Source organism: Bubalus bubalis, chromosome X (assembly GCF_019923935.1).
Source record: "Bubalus bubalis isolate 160015118507 breed Murrah chromosome X, NDDB_SH_1, whole genome shotgun sequence".
In the NCBI taxonomy this organism is placed as follows: Eukaryota; Metazoa; Chordata; class Mammalia; order Artiodactyla; family Bovidae; genus Bubalus; species Bubalus bubalis.
In genome coordinates, this window is record NC_059181.1 from 122,316,871 (window position 1) to 122,343,738 (window position 26,868).

Below are 26,868 nucleotides of genomic sequence, written 5' to 3' on the forward strand. Positions count from 1 at the left end.
GGAAAATTGACTACTGCTTTCAGCTTTATACGAGAGAACTTCCAAGCTGAGGGATTTTGGGGGAAATAACATCAGATTACCCAGCTTACACCAAATGCCAGCCCTCTTGGATTCATTTCTTTTTTTCCCCTAAATAGCATAATTAAGAGTTCAATTCTGATGGTACATGTTACCTTCTAACAGACGACTCTTTCTACAGTGACCAAGATAAACACCCTTGTATAATGATGCATCGCAAGTGCTAGAGTCAGCCTCCACCCAGAATTTTCCCAACCATCACCTAAAAAAGAACAGCACTTTCGAAGGAAAATAACTTTGAAGGAAAATGTACTGGCTTTTTTTTTCTCTTAGTAAATCTCAGAAACGCATGTAACACATTGGAAAAACTGATTGAGACAAGAGAATTACTCTATTACTACCAAGGTTACTGATTCACTCATGTAAAAGCTGTGGTCTATTTACATGGCAGATGGGAGAACTAAATATCTAAGAGCCACCTTGATGGTAACCCTTGGTAAGTATTATGGAGAGAAAAGAGCCCTGAGATCAGACCTGGGATCCAGCCTGGGCTACGTGACCTTGGGCAGGTCATTGGCCAACTCTGAGCCTTGGTACCCACACATATTACGTAAAGGTAATCATGTCAATCGCAGAGTTGCTATCAAGTTTGCATGAGATCATGGATGTGAAAGAATTTAGAATTAAAAATAGCTTAATCCAGAATTTTCGCTTCATTATTAACCCTTTGAGCTATGGGAACAGGGAGTGTATGTGTGGGGAATGCTGAGGGCAGGGATACCGGGATTGTCAGAGCTAAGTACCAAGCTCATGCTGGACTGTGAGCTGTCTACCAGATTGGAGAGATGGAAGAATTTGGAGAAATTGGTCATTTCATCCAGAACAATCAGCAGGGAGGTCCTGCTGCCTGGTCTTGGACCCATGTGGGTTTCCACCCGGGTAGCTCCAGTGGTTCTCTGCTGAAAAGAAAGTTACTGTTTTCTCGATGTCACTGACAGGGGAAGAGTTACAGGAAAGACCCCGTGGTGACGGCAGTCAGGCGGGCCCCTGTGTAAGGCTGTCAGGTGCAGACGAGCACACGTGGGGTGCGGAGACCCAAGGTCCTCCTTGGAGTGAGGGCAGCCAAGAAGTCCTGGAGCTCATCTAAGAATGCTCTGGATACAGAACTTACTCTAGGCCTGGCTTGGGATGGGACAGTTTGCTTACTAATTTGCGAGTTACTTGTCAGATTGCTCAGTGATTAGAATCACTTTTTGGGAATTGAGTGATCAAATTTTCCAAGTGACAGTATTTCATTCATCAAGGCCAGCCAGAGACCTCTTCAGCTTCCCTTCAAACTTCAAGGATGCAGGAACCGTCCTGCCTCCCAGCCACTCTCTGTGGGTCTTGCCAATGCCATTAACAGGGAAGCTGGGCATCATCTGGTTAAGGCTAGAAAGTGTCAGGCTGTTTCTGGAATCTCTCTATTCAGTTGGAAGAGTGGGACAACCCCATCGGGTACCACGTGGTCAGTGTTGATGTGGGCAACCGTGCTGATGGAGGGCAAGTTGGCCAATTGCTAAGAAGGAGGGCAGTGAACAGAGGGTGAAATTTGTCATTTTATTGGGAACAATCTACAGGTTTGCTCCCCACCACTAAACAGCTCTTTTAACCATCTTATATGCTCAAGACTCACTTAACAAGTTAAAAAAAAATGCTGCGGGGCATAGGTGCCAAGAAAAAGTATAGAATTTCAGGGAGAACAGAAACTTGCTTTGAACCCAGTGCTCTTTGGTGGCAACAAGAAAAAAGGACGGTGATGTCTCCAGACCTTCTGGATTCACAGCAGAAAACCAGAAGCAGGTTCGGAAAAAGGAATTCTCTTCTTCAAACCCATGTTCAGTAAAAGAACAGATCTCTTCTTCTCTCTGGGGACTGGCTTCCTGAAAAATAGAATAAGCTTGATGAGGTAGCAGCTGGCTTGGTGCCCAAGGAACCCAGGTTTGAGTCTTGACCTCACCACTCCTAGCTGTGTGACCTCAGGCAAGTTACCTAGCCTATCTGAGCCCCCTTTCCTCATCTGGTAAATGGGAATACTAATGATACCTATCGCCTACATGAGTTAAACACACATAAAGCCCTTAGAACAGTGCCTGGCACAGATAGGCTCAGGAATATTTGTTAAAGAGGTAGTGTCCTTATATGGAGTAGAGTAGAATTATCGTGTGGTCACGCTGCAGCTAGCTTACTGGGTAAGACCAAGGACAGAAAACTGACCCTGGCACTTACCTTGACTCTGGGTAAGTTACTTAACCTCCCTAAAACTCCATGTTCCCATCTGTGAATGAGGATAAAACCGCACCCGTGGTGTAGTGAGCTATGGGTTCTTCTTTTACCTCATTTCTGTGGTTCTTGCCATTCTCTGCACCTTCTAATGACCTTTGGCTCATGGCGCCTCAGTCAGCCATTCGCCATGGTCACACACTAGACCTTGTCATCACGTACACAGGTGACACCCCACCATCTCAATTTCAAACCACCATCTCCCAATGTCATCAGCTTAAGCAGTCTTATCACCACATTTTTACATAATCTCATCCTCCAATCCATCAACCTCTACTACCCGGCACCTTCCATCTGCCTCCATTTCCTTCTTTGAGCAGCTTAGATACCATGATCCCGTGTTATGGTCCCTCATTCATCATGATCACTTGTCAAAATCTCAACCCTGGATGAGCCAGAGTTTGGCTTCTCTGTGCATTACATTAACCCAACAGCCCTGGTGAAAAAAAAAAAAATCACACAAGTCAGCCAACTGTTTCCACTTAAACTCATGATGTCAGCCTTTATAGCTGATTCAAAATCATTTGATTAGTATGTTTCCAACTCCCCACAACAAGCCTGCAAATCTAGTGGCATCTGTGTCCTTATTCCCCATCTTTTGTCTGCTTTCAATGGTAGAATGTCCCCTCCTCCTAAAAAATGCCAATGCCTCCCAACATCCTTGCAATTGTCTCTAGCCATGAAGTTATTGTCATCATCTTGTCATCCATCTCTTCATCTCTGTATAGGCTCTATTTTTTTTTTTTTCTTTCTGGTCACCTGAGTTTGTTTTTTTTTTTTTGAGGGGGGGGAGGCTAATTACTTTTCTGTATAGGCTCTAATATTTGCCCTCTTTAAAAAATAAGTAAATAAATAAAAGACCCTCTCCACCCCACTAATCTCTATAGCTGCTAGCTTACTTTTATTCACCTCCTTCAAGGCTAAGCTTCTCTAAGAAGCTACTGCCATTTACTATCTCCACTTTCTCAACTGCCATTCCCTCCTCAACCCACCCCATCCAGCTTTCATCCACATGCTATTAACGAAAACTGCTCTTAACTACGTTATCAAAATCTCTGATGCCACATCCAATTTCTCTGGCCTTCTCTTATCTGATCTCTCGGAAGCCTTTGACACAGGTGATCACTCTCTGTGTTTGGAAACTTTCTCTTCTAAGTTCGTGTAACACCACACTCTCTGGCGCTTCTCCCACCCAGGGGCTGCTCCTTCTCTGTATCGTCTGCTCGGTTCTCACGTCCCCCAACTTCTAAATATTGGCACACTCCAGGACTCTGTCCTCTGCCCTTTTCTCTGCCTGGGTGATCATTCAGTGGCTTGCAGTGTCGTTTTCATACCGAACAATCTCAAAACTTTACTCAGGCTCCCCCCACTTCTGAACTCCACTTACATACAACTGTTGGAGAGGGCCATCCGCTTGCATGTCTTACCATCACCTACAGTGAATGTGGCCAAGGCAAAGTTGTGTTCTCCTACAATCTGCCTACTCCACACATGTACCAGTATCTACAGAGTTGCTCATGCAGGCAAAGGAAAACCTAAACACCCCACATATTAATAGATCTCAAACACATTCACTTCATCCAGCGTCCACGACTGCCATCTGATTGGGGCCACCATCTTGTGCTTCTGGCCTCCTAACTAGTTCTTTCTCCAATGCATCCTCTGCACAATAGCTCTGTGGCCTTATTAAATGCAAATCGGATCTCACTTCAAACCCTGCCATGCCTCACTGAGTCACTTAGAAGAGAAAATCAACCTCCCACCATGATCCAGAAGGTGCCGTGTCACCTGGCCAGTTGACCTTTCCAGGGCTCCCTCTGCCCACACTCATGTTTCTCCCAGTCCTCACTCACTTCTGGTCTGGGCAGGGCAGCCTCCCCCATCTCCATCCCAGCTCTTCCTAAAGCTCCCAGTATCCCTCAGTCCATTTGGGTCCCTGCTCACACATCACTTCATCATAGAAGCCACCCTTGACCCCCTTTATCCAAAGCTGACCTCTGTTTTGCTCTGTTTCAACACTTGGTATGTTTCCTTCAGACTTACCATAACTTGCAAACATTTTATTTTGTCCTTTTTTTTTTTGGTGGAATCTACCTTCCCCACTAGACTAATAACTGTGAGAGCAGGGACCAAGAGAGTTTTATACACCATTATATATATATATATATATATATATATATATATGTGCACCATGTCTGGCAATATTTTCTGTAGACATTGAAGGAATGTACAATAAACCACTGTCTATTTCTACAGGTTAAAAAAATCAAATTCACTAAATATTTTGGCACCAGTTTTGGGGAATCCCTCCAACTATGCTTCCAGCAGATTGCTCGTCTCTTCATATGATCTCTGGCTCATGTGGGTTCTTCATATGATCTCTGGCTCATGTGGGTGTGTGGTACCCACTCGAGAGGACTAGACCATATTGGAGGGGCAGGAGGGAGTCTGTCTTCCTTCAACAAATATTTACCTGGGGCCTAACAGAGGAAATCTTTCAGACTACCAAAATCTTCCTGACAGTTTCATCTAGCTCACTTCAAAATCAGGTCAATATATGGTAACTCCCTGGTGGCCCCATGGTTAGGATTCAGCGTTTTCCCTGCAAGGGCCCAGGTTCAATCCCTGGTTGGGGAACTAAGATCCTGCAAGCCATTTGACATGGCCAAAACAAAACAAAAACCCCAAATCAGGTTAATATAAAATATATCAAACATAAAAAGAGGCTACTGAGTTCCATGCCAAAACCATTCAACCAGGAAGTGATGGCGCAGAATCTGGGTGTTTCACAAGCTCCCGTCTGGTTTTCAGCATCAGGCAAGATGGGGAAATGGGCGCTGTGCTCTCTTAAGAATGTGGGCTTTGAGGGGTGTTCCTGGTCCTTTTTTCATGTAGGAAGTCACCCTCTTCCCACTCTCCGTGTCCTGCTGCCTCCCTCTGCCCAGAGCCACGGTGGCAGAATAGCCAACAGGGGGCTGTTGGCATAGCCAGGTACCCATTCCACACTTCCTGTCAACTATTCTCCACATGGCCCTTTCTCAGGATAATACTGCTCCTTTGCATGCTTTCCAAGTTTCTGCACCCCCTCATCTTACTCAGGATACTGTCCTGGTCCACAGATGGACAGTGAGCCCATATACAGTGAAGCAATCATACCGGTTGCTATTCTTCACTGCTGTACACTTGATTTAAGTTGGAATTGTTTTTGATGATTTATGTTTAATGTAATTTATGATATTGATGATTATGACACTGTGAGAGCAGAGAAATAATTGTACCCCTGCCACTTGCTGTATGATCTTAAGCCAAGTCCTTTCACCTGTTTGAGACTCAGTTTACTCATCTATAAAATGGGTATATTCATTTCTTCACTCATTCAACCTCTATTTACTGCATGCCTCATGTAAGGCACCTAAGATGTCTTCATACATGAATCATAAGGTCATTGTGGGGACTGAGCTCATAGCTACCACCAATACATGGTGTTGCTGTTAATTTGGGCCTATGAGCAATTGAAAGCATCAGGCTTTTGGTAATTCTGAAGCTTACAATTTTTTAAATGTATAAGCTAACAAGTACTTAAGCGACTTGATAATCCTGATTTCATACATTAGAAAGTGAGCAGAGCTCATCCCTTCAGGAAGACTTCCATGAAGCCTGATGAAACTGCTAAGGCTCTTGGATCAGCCCTAAATCTATCTTGTCACGTGGGCACAACCAGTTCCTCATGGAGGGTGATTTGTGACTTGCTTGTTTCACACAACAGCATCAAAAAAATTTAATTTGTACTCTATCGGCAGATAGCTTTTTACCATTTCCTTTTTTGATGTTCTTTTATTGTTTCCAGCATCTGCTCACTCTTTCATTAGACACGTATGTTCTGACCTCCATGCCAGGCACTGCCACAGGTGCCAGGATGGGTTAGTACGCCTCTCAAAGACTTGGCCCTCAAGGACTGGACATTTTAGGGAGGTCTATATATTTTGCTCACCCCCACTCCACACCAAACTGTAAAGTGCCAGAGATCCGAGGCTGCGGTGGCAGCTCTTCCCTTGATGCCTCAGACACAGAGTGAGCACAGCTGCAGGCACACGGATGCCCTCCCTAAAGGCACTTTGTGCCGCCTTACTGTGTGCTGACTTACTAGAGTCTCATTTCCACTAGAATTTACATGTCAATACATATATGTAAATTAATCCTTATCACAAATCTGATGAGGTGGGCGTTATTTTAATCCTCCTTTTATAAATAAAGCTACTGAGGTATGGAGAGGTGAACAAATGTGGTTAAAGTTCCTGAAGCTAGTAACTAATGAAGGTGGATTCAAACCTGAGCCATGAAGGTCCTCATGTCAAACCAGAGATTGTCCTCATTGGGCAGTTCTTACTGACACCACTTTCAACTTGAATGTGGAGCCCAGAGTCCTAGCCTTTGGTATCAGGTGGCATTTTCTGACTGCAGAGTCCTGGGGTGGCCCTATGTTCTAGGCTGAAAACTGAACATCCGGGAAAGAGCAGGCTAACCTTCATGAATTTGTTCATTTTCCTGCATCACCTTGGTTACCTTGCTAAATCCAGCTCAGATAAAAGAACTTAATAGAATTGCTTTTACAGCCAAATTAGAAAACGGGCAAAACATTTTACAAGATACTAAGTGCATGGGCTCTTTGAGACCTAAAGGTAACTAATTCTAAGGGTAAAAACACTAAATAACAGAAATGAGGGTCATTTCAATTGCTGGAGATCCTGATTTTTCTGCTCTAAGTTTGTTCTCAGGATGCAGAGATAAGTATCAAAGACAGAAGCAGACACTCACTTTCAACTGCAAAGCTGGCACCGGCAGGTCCACCATCAGGGGGGAAATAGATTTTCTTAACTAGGAAAGAAGAAAATATGATTGGGAATGAAATCAGCGACTGGGTTAGAAAGTACAACAGTACCCCCTCAAGGAACCCCAAATCATGTGCTCCTCAATTTTGACGTTTGACATGTTTTATCAGATGCTACAAAAACAGAGACACTTCTGTTTTGTATGCCCTTGGGGTTTTGTTCCCATATTGTGGGCAGTGTTTCTGATCAAGGGTTGCTGACTTCCTCAACAGATCCTGGACTGTCAGCCACTGATTTATCCAGTGGATATCAGCATTAGTTGGAGAGTGTAAAGAGTTGGCAACAGTTGAGACTTTGGTGATGAATATTTGTTTGAAAATGCATCTAGAACTTTCGGGACTATGATAATGCCTGCATTGTGGCTTTGCTATGATGTGCCTGGCATATACTAGATGCTTGCTAAATCTTTGCTAAATTTGATTTGAACTGCATGGCTTGTTTTGTTTGGGACGCGATGATTTGAGCTGTTCTAACCATCCATCGAGACAGGGTTCCGCTGTGTGTGTGCACAAGGATATACACACAGTTGGCCTCATTTTTCCCTCTGAATCCAGCAGGAACAGATTTTTGAAAAAGAGTACAAGAGTGGGAATTCTCATAGGTTTCCCAAGCTTGACATTTTTATGATTTACTCTTTAAGTATATTGCTAATCAAACTCTGCAAATGATGGAATGGTGTTTTAACAGAAAATTTGTTTTTGACATTAGCATGGAACACAGCATCTGACTTTAGGCCTCGGTGTAACATAAATATACTTAGTTCAGAAGTAAAAGCAGCTTCTGGCAATTTCTTTCAGGCACAAACCAGGGAGCTGTAAAAGAAAACTCATCCAATGTGCAGAAAGCCAAAGATGGGGACTCAGCCCCAAGAAACTATGAAGCATCTACTATTACCAATATTTCATGTGAAGGGCAAATCTTGTAGGAGAGTCACTTGTTTTTTTTGGTCCAAGTAAGGATTTAGGCCAATCCTTTCCCATCCTTTTACAAAGAAGGGAGTCTTGTTTCTCGATGAGTGTTTTGCATTTGCTGCTGCTGCTGCTAAGTCGCTTCAGTAGTGTTTGACTGTGTGACCCCAGAGACAGCAGCCCACCAGGCTCCCCCGTCCCTGGGATTCTCCAGGCAAGATTTTGCATCTAGTAGGTGCTAATTAAATGTCAGATGAGTGAGTAAATGGAATAAAACAGTGAATAAGCGTTAAGGAGGTTTTCACTTCAGGGAGGAGTAGGGGTCAGAGAGCAAAAGCCCCAGACAGCCAGGCACCATGACGGTCTCCAGGCAGCAAGGGGGCGGCCTCCACTGTCACTTTGAATTTTAATGTGTGGAGCAGATGGTTGGTATAGACAGCCCTTGTTTCTACCCAGGAGTCTGGCATTATTGCAAGTTGCCAACCTGTTTGGAGGATAGTTTTGAGCCTGTAGGTGTATCACTGAGTTCTGTTTTACACATGGGTTATCTGGCAGTTCACAGTGAGGTGAATGCAAGACCCTAAGATTTTAGGCAGCAGCCCATCATTTTTCTAGGCCAAGTCCGAGTCAGCAGACCAGGGTGAATATTCTGGGCCAACTGCATCTGGCTGGCTATCTATGCAACCCTTTAGTCATTAAATAGTGACTATTGATACAGCCTAGTGAAGATAGATGTTTTGTCCCTCAGAAGCCCCACAGCTGGAGAGGCAGCAATTAGTCTTCCCATCCCATCTCATGCCAACGCATTCTCAACCACAACCAATCAGAAGCAACCCTCCAACCGTACTTGGAGGCATTTCCTTACAGTGGGCTGAGCTGGGAGGCAGGTTGAAGAGCAATCCTGTGCTTCCGGCAGAGTTGCTATCCTCCCACGAGGCAGATTCCTGAGGATGGGTTAGGCATCTCTCTGGCTGGAGGAGACTTAGGAGGGGCTCATACTTCCCCTCAGGCTGGGGCTCCGGAACCAACTGCCCAGTGGAAAGAGCATGAGGGTAGCCAGGCTCTGGGAAGCTGGGACTGGCAAGGGAGGAGAAATGCCACAGCTCGCCAGGCTGAACAGAGGGGCCCCCAGTCAGGGACAGTGGGTATTGATCCACAGGCATGAGACCAGATCCATTAAAGCTGCAGCTGGCGGCGCCATTTGCAAAAGATACTTCCGGCTGTGGCTTTGTCCACGGAGCAGAGAAACGCCACTGATTTGGAGGCATGTCACTATCTGGGAAGGAAAGATTTAGAAGACAGGTTTGTTTATTGTTTTCAAAATGGAATTAGCTTTTTTTATGGTTAACACAGGGGCTTCCCAGGTGGCTCAGTTGTAAAGAATCCATCTGCCAATGCAGGAGATTCAGGAGATAGATGTCTGGGTTGGGAAGTCCCCTGAAGGAGGAAATGGCAACCCACTCCAGTATTCTTGCTGAAAAATCCCATGGACTTACAGTCCAAAGGGTTGCAAAGAGTCAGACATGACTGAGCCACTGAGCACGCACATACCTACTATGTATGGTTAATATAATGTATTTTTTAATGTGAAAAATGTAGAGAAGGTTAAAAAAATCACTCTAAGCATAATATCAGAGACTATCAGTGTCTATCTTTAGGTGTACTTCTTTCCAGGATGTTTCTATATATGTACACATTGTTTGCTCTCATGTTATTAAAACATCACAAACATCCTGTTATAGCAACAAACAGAACCAACAGCAGCTTTTCAAATCACTGCATAGCATGCCATCAGAAGGCAGTAACATGACTAACAAACACAATAGTTGGGCAGCTCAGTTATTCCATTTTTTCAATTAACAACATTGGGATAAGCATCTTCATATATACATCTCTATATACTTGTCCAACTAGCCCCTCAAGGAAACTTTTCTAGAAGTAGAATTACTTGATTAAAGGTGATTTATGTTGTTTGTTGCCATTGTTTGACTTTTATTTTATAGCTGGTGTTTTGAATACACTGAAGAGAAGAACCCTCCGTAAAGTTTTGTGAAGCCTTTCCTCTTCAATGTATTCCAAACACTGGTTTGCCGGTATCATACAAGTCTGGGGTTGAAATTTCATTTTCAAGAAAGGTCTGTGCCATGGGGATGTTAAGAGACTGGACCAAGTTAGCAAAGCAGATTAGCCAAGTAGAGATCGGAGCTGGAGGGGATCAGTGATGGGTAGGAAAGTGGTTGCTTCATGTGCTCAGTCATGTCTGACTCTTTGTGACCCTGTGGACTGTGGCCCACCAGGCTCCTCTGTCCATGGGGATTTCTCCAGGCAAGAATACTGGAGTGGTTTGCCATGCCCTCCTCCAGGGGATCTTCCCAACCCAGGAATCGAACCCAGGTTTCCCACATTGCAGGCTGATTCTTTACCATCTGAGCCACCAGGGAAGCCCAGTTTCTTGGAATTCTTCCTCTAAAAGCAAAATGTTCAAGGTCAAGTGGTGACTCAGGTTCTTCTTGTAAAATTCTTGTGGACTAGCTAATGGGGATGGAATCTCCTGTGGTCTCAGAGACACTTCAAATTGTGCCTCTAACAGCAGCTGAATTGGAGTTCTCAAAGAGTCTTGGGCAGCTTGACATGGACGGATGTTTTCCCCATTCTCAACACCCACTCAGACAAGAAGGGAGGCGGGAGAGAGCCCTGGCAGATGGTGCTTAAAGCCTGGAGGTTCTCATCTATCCAAGATAATGAAGGGGGCGTGGGTGTGGAGACAAAGGGAGACTGGAGAGCTGGAGAGGCTGTCTGGCCCCCTTGCCTTCCTCGTGCACCTCACCCAGCGCTCCTGAATGTTCAGTTTGCCTGGATCTTTTCTGATAGGTCTGCCCAGTGATGTTGGAGTGTCTCACCCACCAGCACAGCTTTTCATGTAATATAGATGGTAAGGGCAAAACAAGCCCTAACCTACAGAGCACAGATATTCTGCTCAACTTTTCATATTGTTCATGAGCGATGGGCAACGGTTGGCTTCTTTTAATGAGGTCAAGGGCAATGAAACAATTACCAAGATTTGTTCCTGAGGATGACTGCTACTTTTGAAAACTGGTATCTGCTGGGTAGTAGCAATTGGAGGCAGTTATCTATGTGGGGTAGTAGCAATTCAGGGCCACTGTGTAGCACAAATAGAATGATTAAGCTGACTTAGGCTAATCACTGTTCCTGCTTCATATTGAATGAGGGTACTGCATGTCCTAAGCACAAATGAGAAACAATGTTTAGCCTCTGACAACTGGGCAGTTTCCATCTGAACTGGCCTTCCAGATCTCATACATAGGACCAAGGTTTGGAAGGCTTGAAATGTGGAAGGCAGGGCCCCAGCGTGTTTTGAATATTTTCTTTAACTGCTTCCCTTCCAGAATTGTCTGACTGAAAGGTTAAGGGGAGTGGATGGATGTGCCTGTCCAAGGTCCCACTTGGTCGGTCACTGAGTGCACCAGAGCACAGTTTGGATGGGAGTATGTGGGAAGACATAGAGTCCCAATCCTGAATTCACAGTAACCCAATTGTAGGCCTTGGGGGGCCCAGAAAAAGTCATGGGTATGGTGTCCCATGGAGTGGACACCCTGGACTTTGGTGGTCTCTTTCTCAGGCTTCTTGGACAAACTGCTCCAGTAACCACACCCATCTAGTCGGAGAACCACTGGACTGGCTCATGGTGACCAGTGAAAATAAGTGGCCCTAGTGACACTTCCTTAACCGAGTTTCCCCTCTTAGAGCCCCAGGCAAGACTCCACTGCCTTCTCAAACCCCAGCCTACACTAATGAATGGAGAGCAAGCAAGGAACAATTTGGGGACATTTAGGGAAGGCTAGGTTTCTCATATTCTATTTTTTTCCTTCAGATGTGAGTCCATACTAGGCAGTGTTTACGAAATATTAACCACCCCATATCTTATGATGTCTTACAGTGGATGCAGCTTTAGTCTTTTTTAAAATTGAAATAGAATTGGCTTACAATATTATTTTAGTTTCAGGTGTACAACAGAGTAAGTATTTTTAGAGATTATACTCCATTTATAGTTATTCTAAAATATTAACTATAGTCCCTGAACTACACATTACATCCTTGTAACTTCTGTCCATAGTAGCTTGTACTTCTTAATCCCCTTCCCCTATTTTGCTCCTCCCCGCACCGCCCCCCCCCCGAGGCTGGATCTTTCTTTCAGTAGGAATACCAAAGGCTTCCAACCCCTGGACTTCTACTCTGAGCATCTAGCCCCTGCCTCTTAGTTCCATCCATGCCTCTAGCATTCACGAAGCTCCTGGTTCTAAGACCAGGTCTTGTTCAGAGAGCACAAGTCCCCATTTCCTCCCTATCCCTTTAGGACGAAAATGTCAAGCTACTCTCCCACCTGTTAAGCAAACCCAGAGACATCACCCATGCCCACCCATAGATGCTTGAGAGCCCAGAACCTTCTAGAAAGCACCTCTAGGCATCAAGGAGTTTGCTTCTACCCCAGAGGAGCCTCCCTACACTCTGTCTTTGCATGGTGGCCCTGACACCCTGTTCCAGGCTGGCTTCTGGACACACCAACTTCAATGTCAACCCCTCAGAGAAGCTTCCCCTTAACAGCCAATGACACCGAGCATGTCCCCTCCCATGGATGGAAGGGGACAATCCATGTGAAAGGTTTAACATGGTGCCCAGGACCTTATAGGCACTCAAGAAGTGAGAGCTGCTGCTGTGGTTAATATTATTAATTATTATTTTAGTTTAGAAATGCAGCGTAGGCTCACATTCACAGGTTTCTCTCCTGGCTTGCAACACTCTACAGGATCAACCAGGAAAAAGCCAAATGGTAACGCAGGGGGCCTGAGGAAGTCTCTCTGCCCTCACTCATCACAGAAGGGAGGGGAGGAAAGGCCAGAGCCAAGGAGCCTGGGAAGCAGCGGTGCTTCAGGGCTGATATGGAGGATGGAGTAGATACTGGCTATAAAAGAGAGCTTTCCGGGATTTCCCTGCTGGTCCAGTGGCTAAGACCCGCGTTCCCAATGCAGGGGTCCAGGGTTCCATCCCTCGTCAGGGAACTAGATCCCACATGCCACAACTAAAGATCTTGCCTGCTGCAACAAAGATTGAAGATCTGTGTGTCAACTAAAACCCGGTGGAGCCAAATAAATAAAAATTAAGGGAGATTTCAGAAGCCTTTGCTCCGTGTGTCAATTCCCAGAAATAATCCATCAAAGGTGGGCAGGAAAGATTGTAAATCTAGAGGCGCTTTTGTTTACTATGCATTACTATAGCATTCTGGATGCATCTCAGGTGAGCTTCACAAGGGTCCAGATGAGAAAATAGAGACTCAAAGTGGTTAATGTAACTCGCCTAAGGCCACAGAACTAGCAGGTGGAGAGCTGGCTGAGTCTCAGCTTCACGCTTGGCCAGCTCTGCCTCCTATTATCTTGAGAATGCACCCACTCCCGCAGCTGGAAAGTTGGCAGATGAGCATAACGGGCATAACATTTCTGGCAGCAATTTATCAGCAGATATCAAAACCCTAAAATCTGACAGGACTTTTTGATGTAGTCATTCTACCCACAACAATATATTTTAAGAATATAATCAATGATGCATGTAAAAGTTGAGCTGCAAGGATTTCAATGTGATATTTACATATAGTGAAAGATTGGCAACAATCTAAATGTCCAAAAATTTTAACAGATTTGAAATAGCTATAAAAAAGGATACTCTTGAGGCATAAAATGATGTCTTAGTAGAACATGAAATGGCAGTAAAGATATATATGGTTTATTACCCGTTAAAAAGCCAAGTGACATTTGGTTGTAAAACTTAGTATGGGCGCCTAGATGTGCAGGTGGTTTTGTGTCTTGAATGCTTCTCTGTGTTTTGTAAAGTTTCAAAACTTAACACAGTATTTTTGTGATTAGAAAAAGTTAGTTTTGCTTTTTTCCCCCCCGAAAAAATTAGTTTTAAAGTAAAAACTTAAGAACCCACTTGACTCAGTGAACCTGAGTCACAGCTGTGAATGGCCAGTGCATAACTGCCTGGTTGCCTTCCATCTATCTTTCCTTCCTTCCTTCTTTGTCCCCTGCCTCCACCTTTAATATAAATGCTGCTTTATGATGAAGTGGAAGCCGAGAACCCTCTTAACACACACACACACACACACATCTTGCCCCTTGAAGTTCCCAACTTTGGCCTGACCTATGTGCACACACTGACATTCCCCTCTCTGCCATTTTGGCTGGTGGCACTTGTCTCTGATGTACTCCAGAAACAAAGAAAATATTATTTGTATTAGCTGAGGTTGAAATAACAGTAGAGACAGAGAGACAGCTTGTGGGGGACAGCTCTGTTTCAGGGCATCCTGTGTGTGTGTGTGTTGGGGGGGAGAGTTTCCTATTCAGTCTCACTCCCTCCTTCACAACCACCTGTCTAGGTCCTTTGCTGATTAGCCAGGTTCCCTTTCCCAACTGAAAATGGAGATGAAATACAGAACATGTGCTTGTATTTTGAAAAGGGCTAAGAGCTCTGTGCATGCGTGTTCAATTATGTCCGACTTTTTTGCTACCCCATGGGTTGTATGTAGCTCACCAGGCTCCACTGTTTGTGGGATTTTCCAGGTAAGAATACTGGAGTGGGTTGACATTTCCCCCTCCAAGGGATCTTCCTGACCCAGGGACCGAACCCAGATCTCCTGCACCGGCAGGTGGATTCTTTCCCACTGAGCCACCTGGAAAGCCCAGTAAGAGCTCAGTATCTAGAATCGAATGATCTGGTTATGAACAGCTGCCCCTTATGAGCTGTAGGATCTTGAACAAGTCACTTGATTCTCTGAGCTTCAGTTTTCTTATCAGGAAATGAGCATGGTGAGAGTTAACTAAAAGGTTACTGTGAAGATTCACTAAGATAATTCATGTGCCAGCCCCTGGGAAAGGGCCTGGAACATAGGAAGCACTCAATAAATGTTGGCCATTAGAAACATTATTAGTGAGAGTGCTAATGGGCAACAGTGTGGATGACCTAGAGATTGTCCTAATGAGTGAAGTAAGCCAGAGAAAGACAAATATCATTATGATATTGCTTATATGTGGAACCTAAAAAGAACTTATTTATAAAACACAGACCCACAGACACAGAAAACAAAGTTATAGTTACCAAAGGGGAAAGAGGAAATGTAAATTATGAGTTTGGGATTAACAGATACACTCTCACAGGGAACTATATTCAGTATCTTGGAAGAATCTGGAAGGGAAAAGAATCTGAAAAAGAATAGATACATATTATATACTTAGGTATAACTGAATCATTTTGCTGTACACCTGAAACTAACTCAACACTGTAAATCAACTATACTTCAATTTTTTAAATTGAAAAAATAAATACAAAAGAAAAAAAGAAACCCAGCATTTCTTCCCCAACCCCACTGGATTCTGGAGGAGAGGAGAGAAGGAGACTGGGTATAAAAGACCTCGGAGGGCTCAGGCTGTACGAATACCTTCTCTCAGCAGCCCTTGAGTGAAGGGAGCCAGCCCTGGGGCTGGGCTCGTGGCTGGGACAGGAAGAATACAGGGTGGGTTGTGCACCAAGACAAGCCCCTAGAAATGGAAATTTATGAAGCTTCTCCAAGTTACCTACTCTGAAATCGCCCATGTCCTTTTAAAAGGGAAATAATTCAGCTACTTTCAACATGTGTTTTCTTTCCTACCAGTAGGGCCAGTATAAATTATACCTAAGTAAATAAAAAAAAAACTTGGATTTGAAAAAAGCAGCCAGGAAATTCAATGGCATTTCCTAGCCACATGGGCCTGTCAGAGCACCCTTAAAATGTGGGTGAGCCCGCCATGGGAGCCCATGAATGGGAGCCTGTTCTCAGCTTAGCCGGGGCCTCGCTGAGGCCAGGCAGCCTGGGGCAGGCCTGCAGGGGCTGAGAGGATGCTAAGTGTCGGTGATGAAGAGCTGCTTTATGGATTTCCCGCCATTTTCGAAGCTGCGTGCAGTTTATAGAACACCTCCAGTGAGAACCATTGGGGACACGTCTTCTTTCAGGGGACCCTCCCTGGAGGCAACAGAGTTTATGAGAAATTTGACTCCTAACTGATAAGAGAAGCCTTGAAGAAAAGAGGCTTTCTCCTTCATTTGTTCAGTCAGCAGGACAAACACAAGCCTAACCCACAACACGTGCTGCAAGGGAGATCTCGTCACAGTCAGGGGATCTGTGAGACTATCACACGGAAACTGTGACAACAGAGAAGGTAGGTAGAGAAGAAAGCCGCCTCTGTTTGGCCAGAGAAGCCTATCTTGGGCCAGATACAAGACCATGTCCAAGCTCCCTTGGTGGGCAGGGGCTTCATAGAATACAAAGTGAAGTCAGGAGAGTTAAGAAACAGGGCAGCGGCCACCCAGCAGAAGCCAGTGGACAACTTGGAGGCTGAGGGGAGGGTCCTGCTGTCTTGCAATCCTGATGGTTTGAAGGCAGGCCCTCACATCCACTGTAGACATTCAAAAAACCTGCCTCAAGCCTTTACACACCACAAATATTAACTACCACCTACATGGCACTTACTACGTGCCACTTGACATGAGTAATCTCACTGATTCCTCCTTTAGTTCAATAATACTCAGTTTTACAGATGAGGAAACAGGCCCAGAGAGATGAAGTGATATGCCCTGAGGTCACATGGTTAAACAACAGTAAAGCTGACCCGGCCTCAGGGTGCCTGGGTCTAAAGCCATATACCAAATGATACTGTCTCTCCAGTAACCCCATCAACGACAGACATCAGCACCCTGTGATCCAAATCACAATTTCATTCATTCACTAAATATTTATTGAGTACCTTCCATGCGTTGGACATTAGGGTGGGTACTTGGAAAACAGCACTTAACAGACCGACAGCGTCTAGGGGGTAGGAAGAGATAAGAAACCCATAAAATACACAATATGCCCCATGGTGACGCATGCTAAGAGAAATAAAACAGGGTAAGACAGTGACAGGGTGGGGACGTCTATGTTTTAAATAGATTGTTCAGGAAGGCCTGTCTGAAAGACGACATTCTAACAGAGATTTCAATGAAGGGAAGTCTTGCAGTTACCTGGGAAAGAGCGTTTCAGGAAGAGGGGAGAGAGGAAGTGCAAAAGGCCTGAGGCAGTACTGTACCTGTCACAGGCTACGAAGAGCAAGGAGGCTATGCTGGACTGAGAGGATAATGAGATCAGAAAGATGACAGGGGCTCAGGCAAGTGAGGGCCCCCGGAAGACCTTGGATTTGATTCCAAGTAAGATGAGAAGTTACTGGAGGATTTCGAACAGAGAAGTAATATGGTACAACTTTCTGACTGCTACTTTGAGAACAGACTGAAGTAGAGCGACGGAAGAAGCAGAAAGACTGATGAGGAGGCAAAAATCCAGTGGGGAGAGGATGGCTTTTCAGACTAAGGGGACAGGAGTGGAGGTGGAGAGACAAACTTTGAAGGTAGAACTTATAGAATTGTTCAAAGGGTTGGATGCGGGGTATGAGATAAAGAGAGGAGTTAAAGATGACTGCAATTAATTGAAAGGATGCAGCTGCCATTTATTGAGACTATGGACAGAGCAGGGTGAGGGGACGATCAAGAGTTCAACTTGGGGGACGTCCCTGGTGGTCCAGTGGTTAACACTTAGACTTCCAGTGCAGGGAGTGCAGGTTTGATCCCTGGAAGGGGAGCTCAGATCCCACATGCTTCTCAGTCAAAAAACCAAAACATAAACAGAAGCAATACTGTAACACATTCAATAGACTTTTGGTCCACATCAAAAGAAATCTTAAAAAAAAAATTCAGCTTGGGACCTGTTTGGTTTAGATTCCTATTAGCTATGTGAAGTGAAGATATCAACTAGGCAGCTGCGTAGATAAGTCTGAAATCCAGTCTGGGTAAAGATATGATATTTCATCAGCACATAGGTGGTGTTTATGTAGATGGTATTTAAGACAAAGAGACTAGAACTGATCCCCCAGGGCGTGAATGTAGAGAGAGAAATTGAGATCAAAGTCCTAGGGCCCTCAAATGTTTAAGAGATGAAGCCTTGAAGAGAAGAGGACATTCAGCAAAGGAGACTGAGAAGGAGGGGTAACCAGGGAGACAGGTGGAAAACCATGAGAGTGTGATATTATGGAATCCAAGTGAAGGAGGTTACTTCCAAGAGGAGGGAGCAATCATCTGCAGCAAATGCTGCTGCCGAGTCAGCTAAGATGAGGACAGAGAAAGACCATTTGCTTTGGAAAGTGGAAGTCTCCCACGAGCCTGGATAAGACTGGTTTCAAAGAGTGATGAGGATGACAGCCTGAGTGGAGCAGATCCGAGAGCAGGAGAGGTAGAGGAAAGAGCATGCATGGACACCTCTTAGGAGTCTGGCTGCGAAATGAAACCAAGAAATGGGACAATAAGCAACCAAGAATTGGTTATATCCCGTCTGTGGGGTCGCACAGAGTTGGACACGACTGAAGCGACTTAGCAGCAGCAGCAGCAGCAGCAGGTTGGATTTACCAGGCAAGCAGAAGAGAGAAAATGAGGGATGATGAATTGCTGGTGCTGACAAAGAAAAGATTGTCATATATTCAAGGCAATGTGTTTAGAATTAACTCAGAGTCAAATAGCCAAAGTGGACAGACTTAGCTATGCATGAAGAGCCTAGGGTTTTGACCTTTCCTAGGAGCCAGATAGAGCCTCTGAATCCCATTGACCACATGGATGGGCTTTTACCCACCCATCAATTCCCCAAACGACTCAAGAGCAGCCATTCCTGCAGCTGCTCTGAAGTACTCAGCACACCCTTAGACAGCACCTCCATGCTCTCCACCCAGCCCCTGGTCCCCAGTGTTAGCTTTAGTACCTGCTCCTACTATGCTCCCCCTTCCACATGTTTCCTGAACTCCAAAGAGTCTCTGAGAAAACCATCTCACATAGCTGGAAAAGTTATTTCTAAGAGAGAAGAAAATTCTGAAAGGCTAAAGAGGCTAATACACCAATTCCCTATCCAGACCCAGAGTCTGGCCAGTCAGAGTGATGGCTTCGGAAAACTGGTGAGCTCTTCACCCACAAGGCAGAGGCCCCCTCCTGGGAGGCATGTCCATCCTCCAACGGGAGCAGGGCATTCAATGCATAAGCTCGGCACCTTTTGGCATAGCTCTTTTGAAGTAAGTGTTTTGAGATGAGACAATGCTTTAAAAAAAAAAAAATCACCCAATAGTGTGTGCAATAGACACCCCCAGTACTGTTAAGGGTGGGAAGAGGGATGTGGAGAGACAACCATTTTATCCGCCTCCCTCTGGCCCCACCCCACCCACTATTAACTGAGAGAAGGCTGGGTGTTTCTACAGGGGACACATATGTCCAAGTCCTTTGGTGTTCTTTCCCTGTCAGACCAAGGTAGCAATAATAATAATAATGGTGCTCTCATCGCATACTGAGTGTGAACCCAGAATTTAACATAATTGAGGACACAATGAAATCCGTATATTAATTTGATTAAAGTGTCCTTTTTTTCCCTTTTTTTGCCCACGCCATGTGGCTTGTGGAATCTCAGTTCCCCAACCAGGAATGGAACCCATGCCCCCTGCTGTGGAAGCATGGAGTCTTAACCACTAGCCCACTAGGGAATTCCATAAACAGTGTCCATTTTCAAGCAAAACTTCTGAGAAATGGGTGTGACTTCTCACTAAACAGAATGATGTGCCTTTAGCAAATATACACACGTCTCAGAACATCAGAACTGTCCTTTGATGATAGCCCGATAGGGAATTCCAGCCCCTCCCTCCCAACATGCTCACCATTCCTCAGCAGCACATCTCCGCTCGGGCTGGAAGGGTTCTGTCCCTGGGGGCTCTTGACATTGCCCAGAGCTCTGGAGAAGTGTTCATCCACCACACTGCTAATGTCCCCTTGGAAATAGGTGAAAAGGACACAGCGGGAATTCCATTCAGTTTTAATAGGGCTCTGTGTGTGGACGGTGGTCTTCGTCACGTCTTCCATGGTGACTCAGGGGAGGGCTGCAGAGCAAAACGCAAAATGTTACTGGCACTCTTTTCCCAAGCGGTTGGGCTAAGTTGGCAAAAGTGGCTTCCTTGAGGACAAGCAGTTTGTGCCTAAGGTTCAGGTTCTCTCACTGGGGCTCCCAGGAGCTGCGCAGCTGCTGAGCAGTCATCAGGAAATAAGATAAAGTGCTGAAGGGGTCGTCTCTTATAAATGCGAAAGAGTGCCTGGGAACATGATTAGAAGAGCATCAGGAAATGGAAGAAAAAAAGGGAAAGAAAAAGGACACTGAAGCCAAAGACTGCAGTAATTTGCCAGCTGGGGAAGTGCCTGCCTCCTACTAGATTCCCCTGAACAAGGGCACGAGTACTCCAGTAGACCTTGACTAAGCAATCATTGGATACTGACAATTTGTTTCCCTAGCAAGCCTTGATTTCTACCTTGCCCACTTCTGTGCAGGAGCACCAAACACACCAAATTCTCCTGCTCTCCCTGACATGGTGATTCGTATGGGATGGGGTCCTGCACCCACCCCCACCCCATCTTAGAATTAGCAATTACAATCAAGGCCTCCAGACAGACATACTCTGCCCAGAATCACTTAGAAAATGTCAGAGCTTTAAATCCAGGTCCATATTGTTTTATTTTTTTTTTCGGCTGCACAGCGTGGCTTGCAGGATCTCAGTTCCCCAGTGAGGGACTGAACCCGGACCATGGCAGTGAAAGCCTGGAATCCTAATTACCAGGCCACCAGGGAATCCCCAGACAGATATACTGGGCACCCAATGCAGCTAACATTTTTCACACTGGTACTCTGTTAGGAAAGAGCACTCTGTTCACCAGGCTTCCTGTGCGCCTAGAGCAGTGCCTGCCACCTAGCTCAATATTGAGCAAATGCCCCAACAGTCATTTGCTGAATTGCCTTCAACTTGGCCTCAATGGGTCCTACCTGTGAACTCCTTGAGGGCAGAGGCTGTCCTTTTTTGCACCCAGGCAGGGACCAGGCACGCAGACGGCACTGCAGAGAGAAGCCGCGGCCTTCCTTTACCAGGGAAATAATAGTTCTGGGTGCTTTGTCACTTCTGGCCATCCAATGCAACTTGCCCAGAGTTCTGGCTAAAGACATTTTGAATCTAGTCATTCTGATGCATGTAATGCAAATGACTAGAGTTGAATAGCCCTCCTCCGGGTCTAGTCTCTGAGATCCAGGAGGATGGGGGCCATTTCTTATTCCTTTCTTTATCTCTAGCACCTCACACTAGGTAACAATGGCTGAGTGATGAAATGCCATTTCGTGCAGAGAAAGCACAAAGCAAGGAAATCACACCAATTAGGGCTCAGAGGACCTGGGCTTGCCCTTGACTGGGTGTGTGTGCCTTTGGGGAAATCACAGGGCCTCTCTGGCCTTTACATTCCTCTAGGGTAAAATGAAGAGGTTGGGGTATGTGAATTCTGCAGCCTATTTTATTTTTCTGCCAGAAGTGTCAGTCGATTATCATGGGAACATTAGGAGGGAATCTGGGAGTAAGCAGAGGACCCTTATTTAAAAGTTCTCCTTTCAGAATCTTAGCCCCAGTCACAGCTGGATTCTGTTGTCTCTAGAAGCCTTTGACTGAGCACGTCAATCTGTTTCCCCCTGGGTGACAGACACGTTAAGCATCACCAGGCACTACCCTAAAAAAAAAATGAATCCACTGTATCCTTATTTCAAAAAACATGGGAACCACCATGCTGAAAAACCATCCAGCAGTGTCTTCTCAAGTTTACTGTACGCTTACCATAAGACCCAGCAATCCCGCTTCTAGGCACATATAACCAAGAGAAACGAAAACAGATGTGTGCACAAAGACTTCTACATGAGTGTTCGTAGTGGCTTTGTTTATAAAAGTGAAAACAGCCCAAATGTCCATCACCAGGAGAACAAATAAACGAACTGTGACATTTTCATACAATGGAATGTTCTTCAGCCATAAAAAGGCACAAACTACATCCACCCAACAACATAGATGAATCACAAAAACATTAACCTGAGTGACAAAAGCCAGACACGAAAAGACGCATATTGTATGACTTCACTTACATGAAACAGGCACAAATAATCTATGGTGATAAAAATCAGGACAGCAGTTGCCTTGAGGTAGAGCTTGGAAAAGGGTGAGAGTGGACTCACAGGGGTGCTGGAAATGTCTTACATCCTGAAGAGGGTGAGGGTTACATATGGATGCAGATGTGTCAAAACTCATCAAACTGTGCAGTTCAGATCTGCAAGTTTCACTGAAGGCAAATTATTCCTCAGTGAAAAAGCACATGGTATCTTCAGATATTTGGGACTTTGAGCAATAAAACAAAGGTGTAATCCTTGAGCATGTTATGGCATAAGTCAAAGTATAATCTCACCTATCTGTGGAATTTTCAAGAGCCAAACTACAGAATAAAATGGTCATTTCCAGGGGCTGGGGGGACAGAACCAATGTTGTTTAAGGGAGAAAATGTGCAACAAGCAGTGAACAAGCCCTAGAAATCTACCACACAGTGCAGTGAATCTAGACAATACTGCATTCTAATCATCAAACTTGCTAAAAGACTAGAATTTAATTATTTGAGCCAATAAAAAGAAAGGGTAATGATGCATCATGATAGAGGTGTTAATTATGGCCACGGTGGTAATTGTACGACAATATATAAATGTATCACATTAACATGTTGTACATGTTAAATCTACAATGTTATCTATCAACTATATTTCCAAAAAATAGCAAATCAAATGAATAATAAAGCGATGGTATTATGAATGGCCAAGTAATGATAAGCATGGACGCAGCCTTTTTGCTAAAGCTGCAGTTCACGGAAGACCTATTCTGTCCCAGAGGCTCCAAATATACTTTCTCCAATCTTCACAACCCTCAAACTAGGTGCTATTATCCCCATTTTAAAGATGAGCAAATCTGGGCTTAGAGAAAGAGGAAATCAAGGGCCCAGGCCATGCAGCTAGGTGGTGGCTGAGCTGAGGTTTGAACCCAAAGCCTCCCTGGCTTCGGTGTCTGGCCTTTTCTCACCATCCCTTTCTACCTGTCGGGGCAAACAGTCCCTTCCCCTCCATGGGACCCTCATCCTGATCCAGTCCTCTGGCTCCCAGTCAGGCCGGCAGACGGTCTGTCCGTGCATTCTCATGGCGTCTCCTGGAAGCCTTCATCTACAAGGGCAGCTTAGCACCTTTGTGGGTCTTGCCCTCTTACCCTCTTGCCAGTGGCTGGTGCTCTAGCTCAGGTATGATCCAGCCTGCCACCTCTCCTTGCTAAGTCTCCCTGAAGCCATGAGAAGCAGCTGGCTGGACCCCAGAGACATCAATGCTGTGAAGCATGCTCCTAGCCTCCCTGGGCAAAGACCACAGGCTAGTTCCATAGAAATTGAGCAGATCTGCAAACACCGTCTCGGTCCCCCTCACCTGGGGAGCTCAGACCTCACACAACTGCGGATCCTCAATAAATCTTAAAGTCCTACGCATGCCCCTCATTTCCTTGCCAAACACATGGACACATACTCTAAAGGAAAGCCCTGGAGTACATCTCTGGATCACATCTCACGAGCAGTTCCCCGGCTGTAGTCAGACCTCAGGGGATGAGGGTCTGTATTCGAGGGCTATTCAAATCTGTGAGCTGTTACTTTGTTTAATTCTTTACAGAATCGCATCCCACTGGACCTCTGCAGTGACTTGAGCAGTTTCATCCCCACACGAACCCTCCTTGAAGGGTCTCTTTCTTCGGGAAGTGAATTGGTGGAGTGGGTCTGGCTTAGAAGGAGGTGCCGCAAAGCTGGAACCGAGGGTAGGACTTTCCTGGCCAAGATGCTGCTGTATTGGCGCCTGGCTTTGTAGCGAAAGCCTCTTGCAGACAAAACCCTTGGCCTTGGCCAAGCTTTGCCAGCTGTGTAGTTCAAATAGTGTAATTACAATATTCTCCAGTGCTCAGAAATTGAAGACACCAAGTAGGCATCGAAATACTGCCTGGTTTTCGGCCCAAATATTTTGGGCCAAGAGGAAAGCAAGAGCAACAGTTTGGCCTCCATTCTACCAGCATGCCTACCTGCACACGCTTACCACCCTTCTGAGAAATGGTACCCAGCACCCCTGGGCTTGGGATGGGGAGTCTGAGAGGTTGTCACAGTGATCACTTGGAACAAAGCCTCAAAGGCACCGGAAGGCATCTCCTTAAGCAAAGCATGTGATGCCCCCTACCACCACCACCTCCCCCAAGCCCCAGTTCCTTCTCAGTCGAATTCCCATCCCTCCTGCCTCCCCCAGAGTTCCTACCTTCTCTCACCTTAATTCTTGACCATCGGCGGCAGAGACACAGCAAGATGCTATGGCCAGGCGAAGGTGTGTTTTGCTGGCCAGAGCTGCCTGGCCTGCTTTAGAGCAGCTCAGTACTGGTCCGAGCAGGGCCTGGCGATCTTGTGCCCTCCCCTCGCTAACTTTCTACCCCTCTAGCTGAGCCTATACGAAGCATTTCCTGCTAGCTATCTATTAAGAATGCAGAAAATGTACTCCAACAAGTCAATCGGGTTGGGCACCTGCAGGAATGAGGAAAATAGGTAGTTCCTTTTTTATTTCTTTCTTTTTGCATTAAAAAAAAAGTGCTTAGCGATATTGTCTCTTAAAGTGGGCAGCCAATTGTTTGCCCGGAAACCACACACAGAGTAGTAGCATCTCCAGCATCAGTGCTGGGGCTGGGATCCAACAGATGGGACTTTCAGTCTCTGGAACCGAGAGAAAGCTTGGCTCGTCACTAGTTTCTTCCTCTCTTCCTGTGGGAAGAGAAAGGGAGCCCAGCCCTCTAGGATTCTGGAGTTTCTCAGGCCTCCCTGGGCCCAGAGGGATCGAGGACTTCTCCAAACCTACAATAGATGAAGCAGTTCAGGACTCCAGCTTCAGGCTCATAGCAAAGGAGTCCCAGTCCACATTCTGAAAAATCTTCAATAGCACCATCATTCAGACCCCAAAGCCTGGAGCTGTTCTTTGCTTCTCCCATTCTCTGTTTCAACCATATTAATTTAACACATATTTATTATACACTTACTATATGCCAGGCACCATTCTGGGAGTTTTGTTCCATAGTGAACAAAACAGACCAAATCCCTGCCTTTGGGGAATAATAAATACGTAACATGTTTTATGTTTGCCTATAGTATATGGACTTGTCAGGTGTCAGTAAGTACTATAAAGAGAAATTAATCAGCCAGGGAATAGAAGTGTCTCATTTATCTAGGATGTTCACGAAAAAATTTTCTGATGAGGTGACATTTGATCAGAACCCCAGGTAGTGGGGGGAAGCATGTCAATACCTGCTTGCCTGATATCTGGGGGAACATCTAATACAAAAGATGGGATCACACCCAACCTGTTCACAAAAGGGTGAGGAGGCCAGCATGGCTGGAGAGGAGGGGAGAGGAGAGATGGGGCCATGGCACAGAAAGCCTCCTTGGCCATGCTTAGGCTGTAGACTCTTCCTGTAAGTGAGAAGGAAACCGCTGAAGAGGTTGGAGGAAACCATCAACAAATCTTGACACACACAGTGTCAAAACACATTCCAATCCCGTCCTTTTCTTGGTCACCTCCGTCCTTTGTCACCACCTCGGCCCTGCTCACTCTCCTGCAAACCCCCATCATTTCTCTGCAGGACCACAGCTTCAGAACTCAGTACTTCCAGCTTTCACCTTTCTAATTCTTCACCCCAGACAGCCACAGTGATCATTTGAGGATGTGCATGAAACACTGTCATTCCTTGTTGAAAAGCTTCTAGTGGTGGTTTTTTCCTGACCTTGCCCCAACCTTGCTTCACTCCAGCCCCACTCACTGCTGACTGGTCCTTGACCCAGGATGCTTATCCTCCAGACCACCTCCTGACTTGCCCTCCTCTTCAATGAAACCTGGGCTCCGTCACTGCCTCTGAGAAGCCTTCCCTCACCATCCTATCCAAGCCAGCAGCCTCTCATACTCTCTGTCCTCTTCTCCCACTTCCTATTTCTTCAGGGTACTTTTCACCTCTGGATGTCATATTGCAGAGCTCTTTGTTTATAGTTGGTGGCCCCTTCTAAAATCATGCCTGGTATATGTATTACTAGGATTTCAGTAAATATTTGCTAAGTGAATGAGTGAGTAGTGAGGGGAGAGAGAAATTATTCAGGTATTCACACAAATAAATAGATGACCACAAAGGTAATGAATCAGTATCTGGTGCCAGGCAAGGCTGTGATAAGGATGCCTGAATTCATCAGCGAAGGCCAAGTCGTCTTCCCTGTGCAAATAAGGCTCGAGCTGAGATCCCAGAGGCTGAGAAGGAGTTAACTACGCGAAGAGGGAGAGATGACTGGTCCAAGCAGAGGAAACAGTATGTTCAGCAGCCCTGTGGCGGGAGGGGCCTGGCAAATATGAGTCACAGGGAAAAAGGTAGGGAGACAGTGGCAGGGAGTGCCTTGCAAGGTGAGCTGGAAAAGTAAGCAGGAGCCAGAGCCAGCAGGGCTTTTTGAGCCCTATGGAATAACTCTATCTCTTTCCTAAGAAGAAGAAGAAGAAGCTATTAAATGGTTTTATGGAGATGTGTGTTGAAAATGGGGAAGAGGAGGGAGTCAGAAGTGAATCAAACCCATGCCCCTGATAGTGAAAGCACAGAGCCCTAACCACTAGACTGCCAGGGACGTCCCCAGACACGCAT

General features: G+C 45.5%; 1 protein-coding gene across 2 annotated transcripts; it reads right to left on the reverse strand.

Moving 5' to 3' along the window:
• Positions 1 to 1,799: 1,799 nt before the first annotated feature.
• On the reverse strand, positions 1,800 to 24,645 carry VGLL1 (vestigial like family member 1). Of its 2 annotated transcripts, none has more exons than XM_025276401.2 (5): positions 24,468 to 24,645; positions 19,957 to 20,175; positions 9,003 to 9,413; positions 7,156 to 7,215; positions 1,800 to 1,940 (listed from the first exon to the last, which is right to left on the reverse strand). In XM_025276401.2, exons 2-5 carry the CDS (start codon positions 20,156 to 20,158, stop codon positions 1,897 to 1,899), a joined length of 717 nt encoding a protein of 238 aa, XP_025132186.1. In that variant the 5' UTR covers positions 20,159 to 20,175; positions 24,468 to 24,645; the 3' UTR covers positions 1,800 to 1,896. The 2 variants fall into 2 exon arrangements, with proteins under 2 accessions (XP_025132186.1, XP_006049533.1); XM_006049471.3 differs by having other exon boundaries at positions 24,478 to 24,644.
• Positions 24,646 to 26,868: the final 2,223 nt, after the last annotated feature.

Excerpts from the sequence above, each read along its gene's own strand:
- VGLL1 (XM_025276401.2), bottom strand. The coding sequence starts at position 20,158 with ATGGAAGACGTGACGAAGACCACCGTCCACACACAGAGCCCTATTAAA. Across the intron at positions 9,414-19,956 it reads AGATGTGCTGCTGAGGAATG|ATAGTGACATGCCTCCAAAT; the intron begins GTGAGCATGTTG and ends TTTCCTTCCCAG. Across the intron at positions 7,216-9,002 it reads GCCTCCCAGCTCAGCCCACT|TTAAGAAAATCTATTTCCCC; the intron begins GTAAGGAAATGC and ends CTTCTTTCCTAG.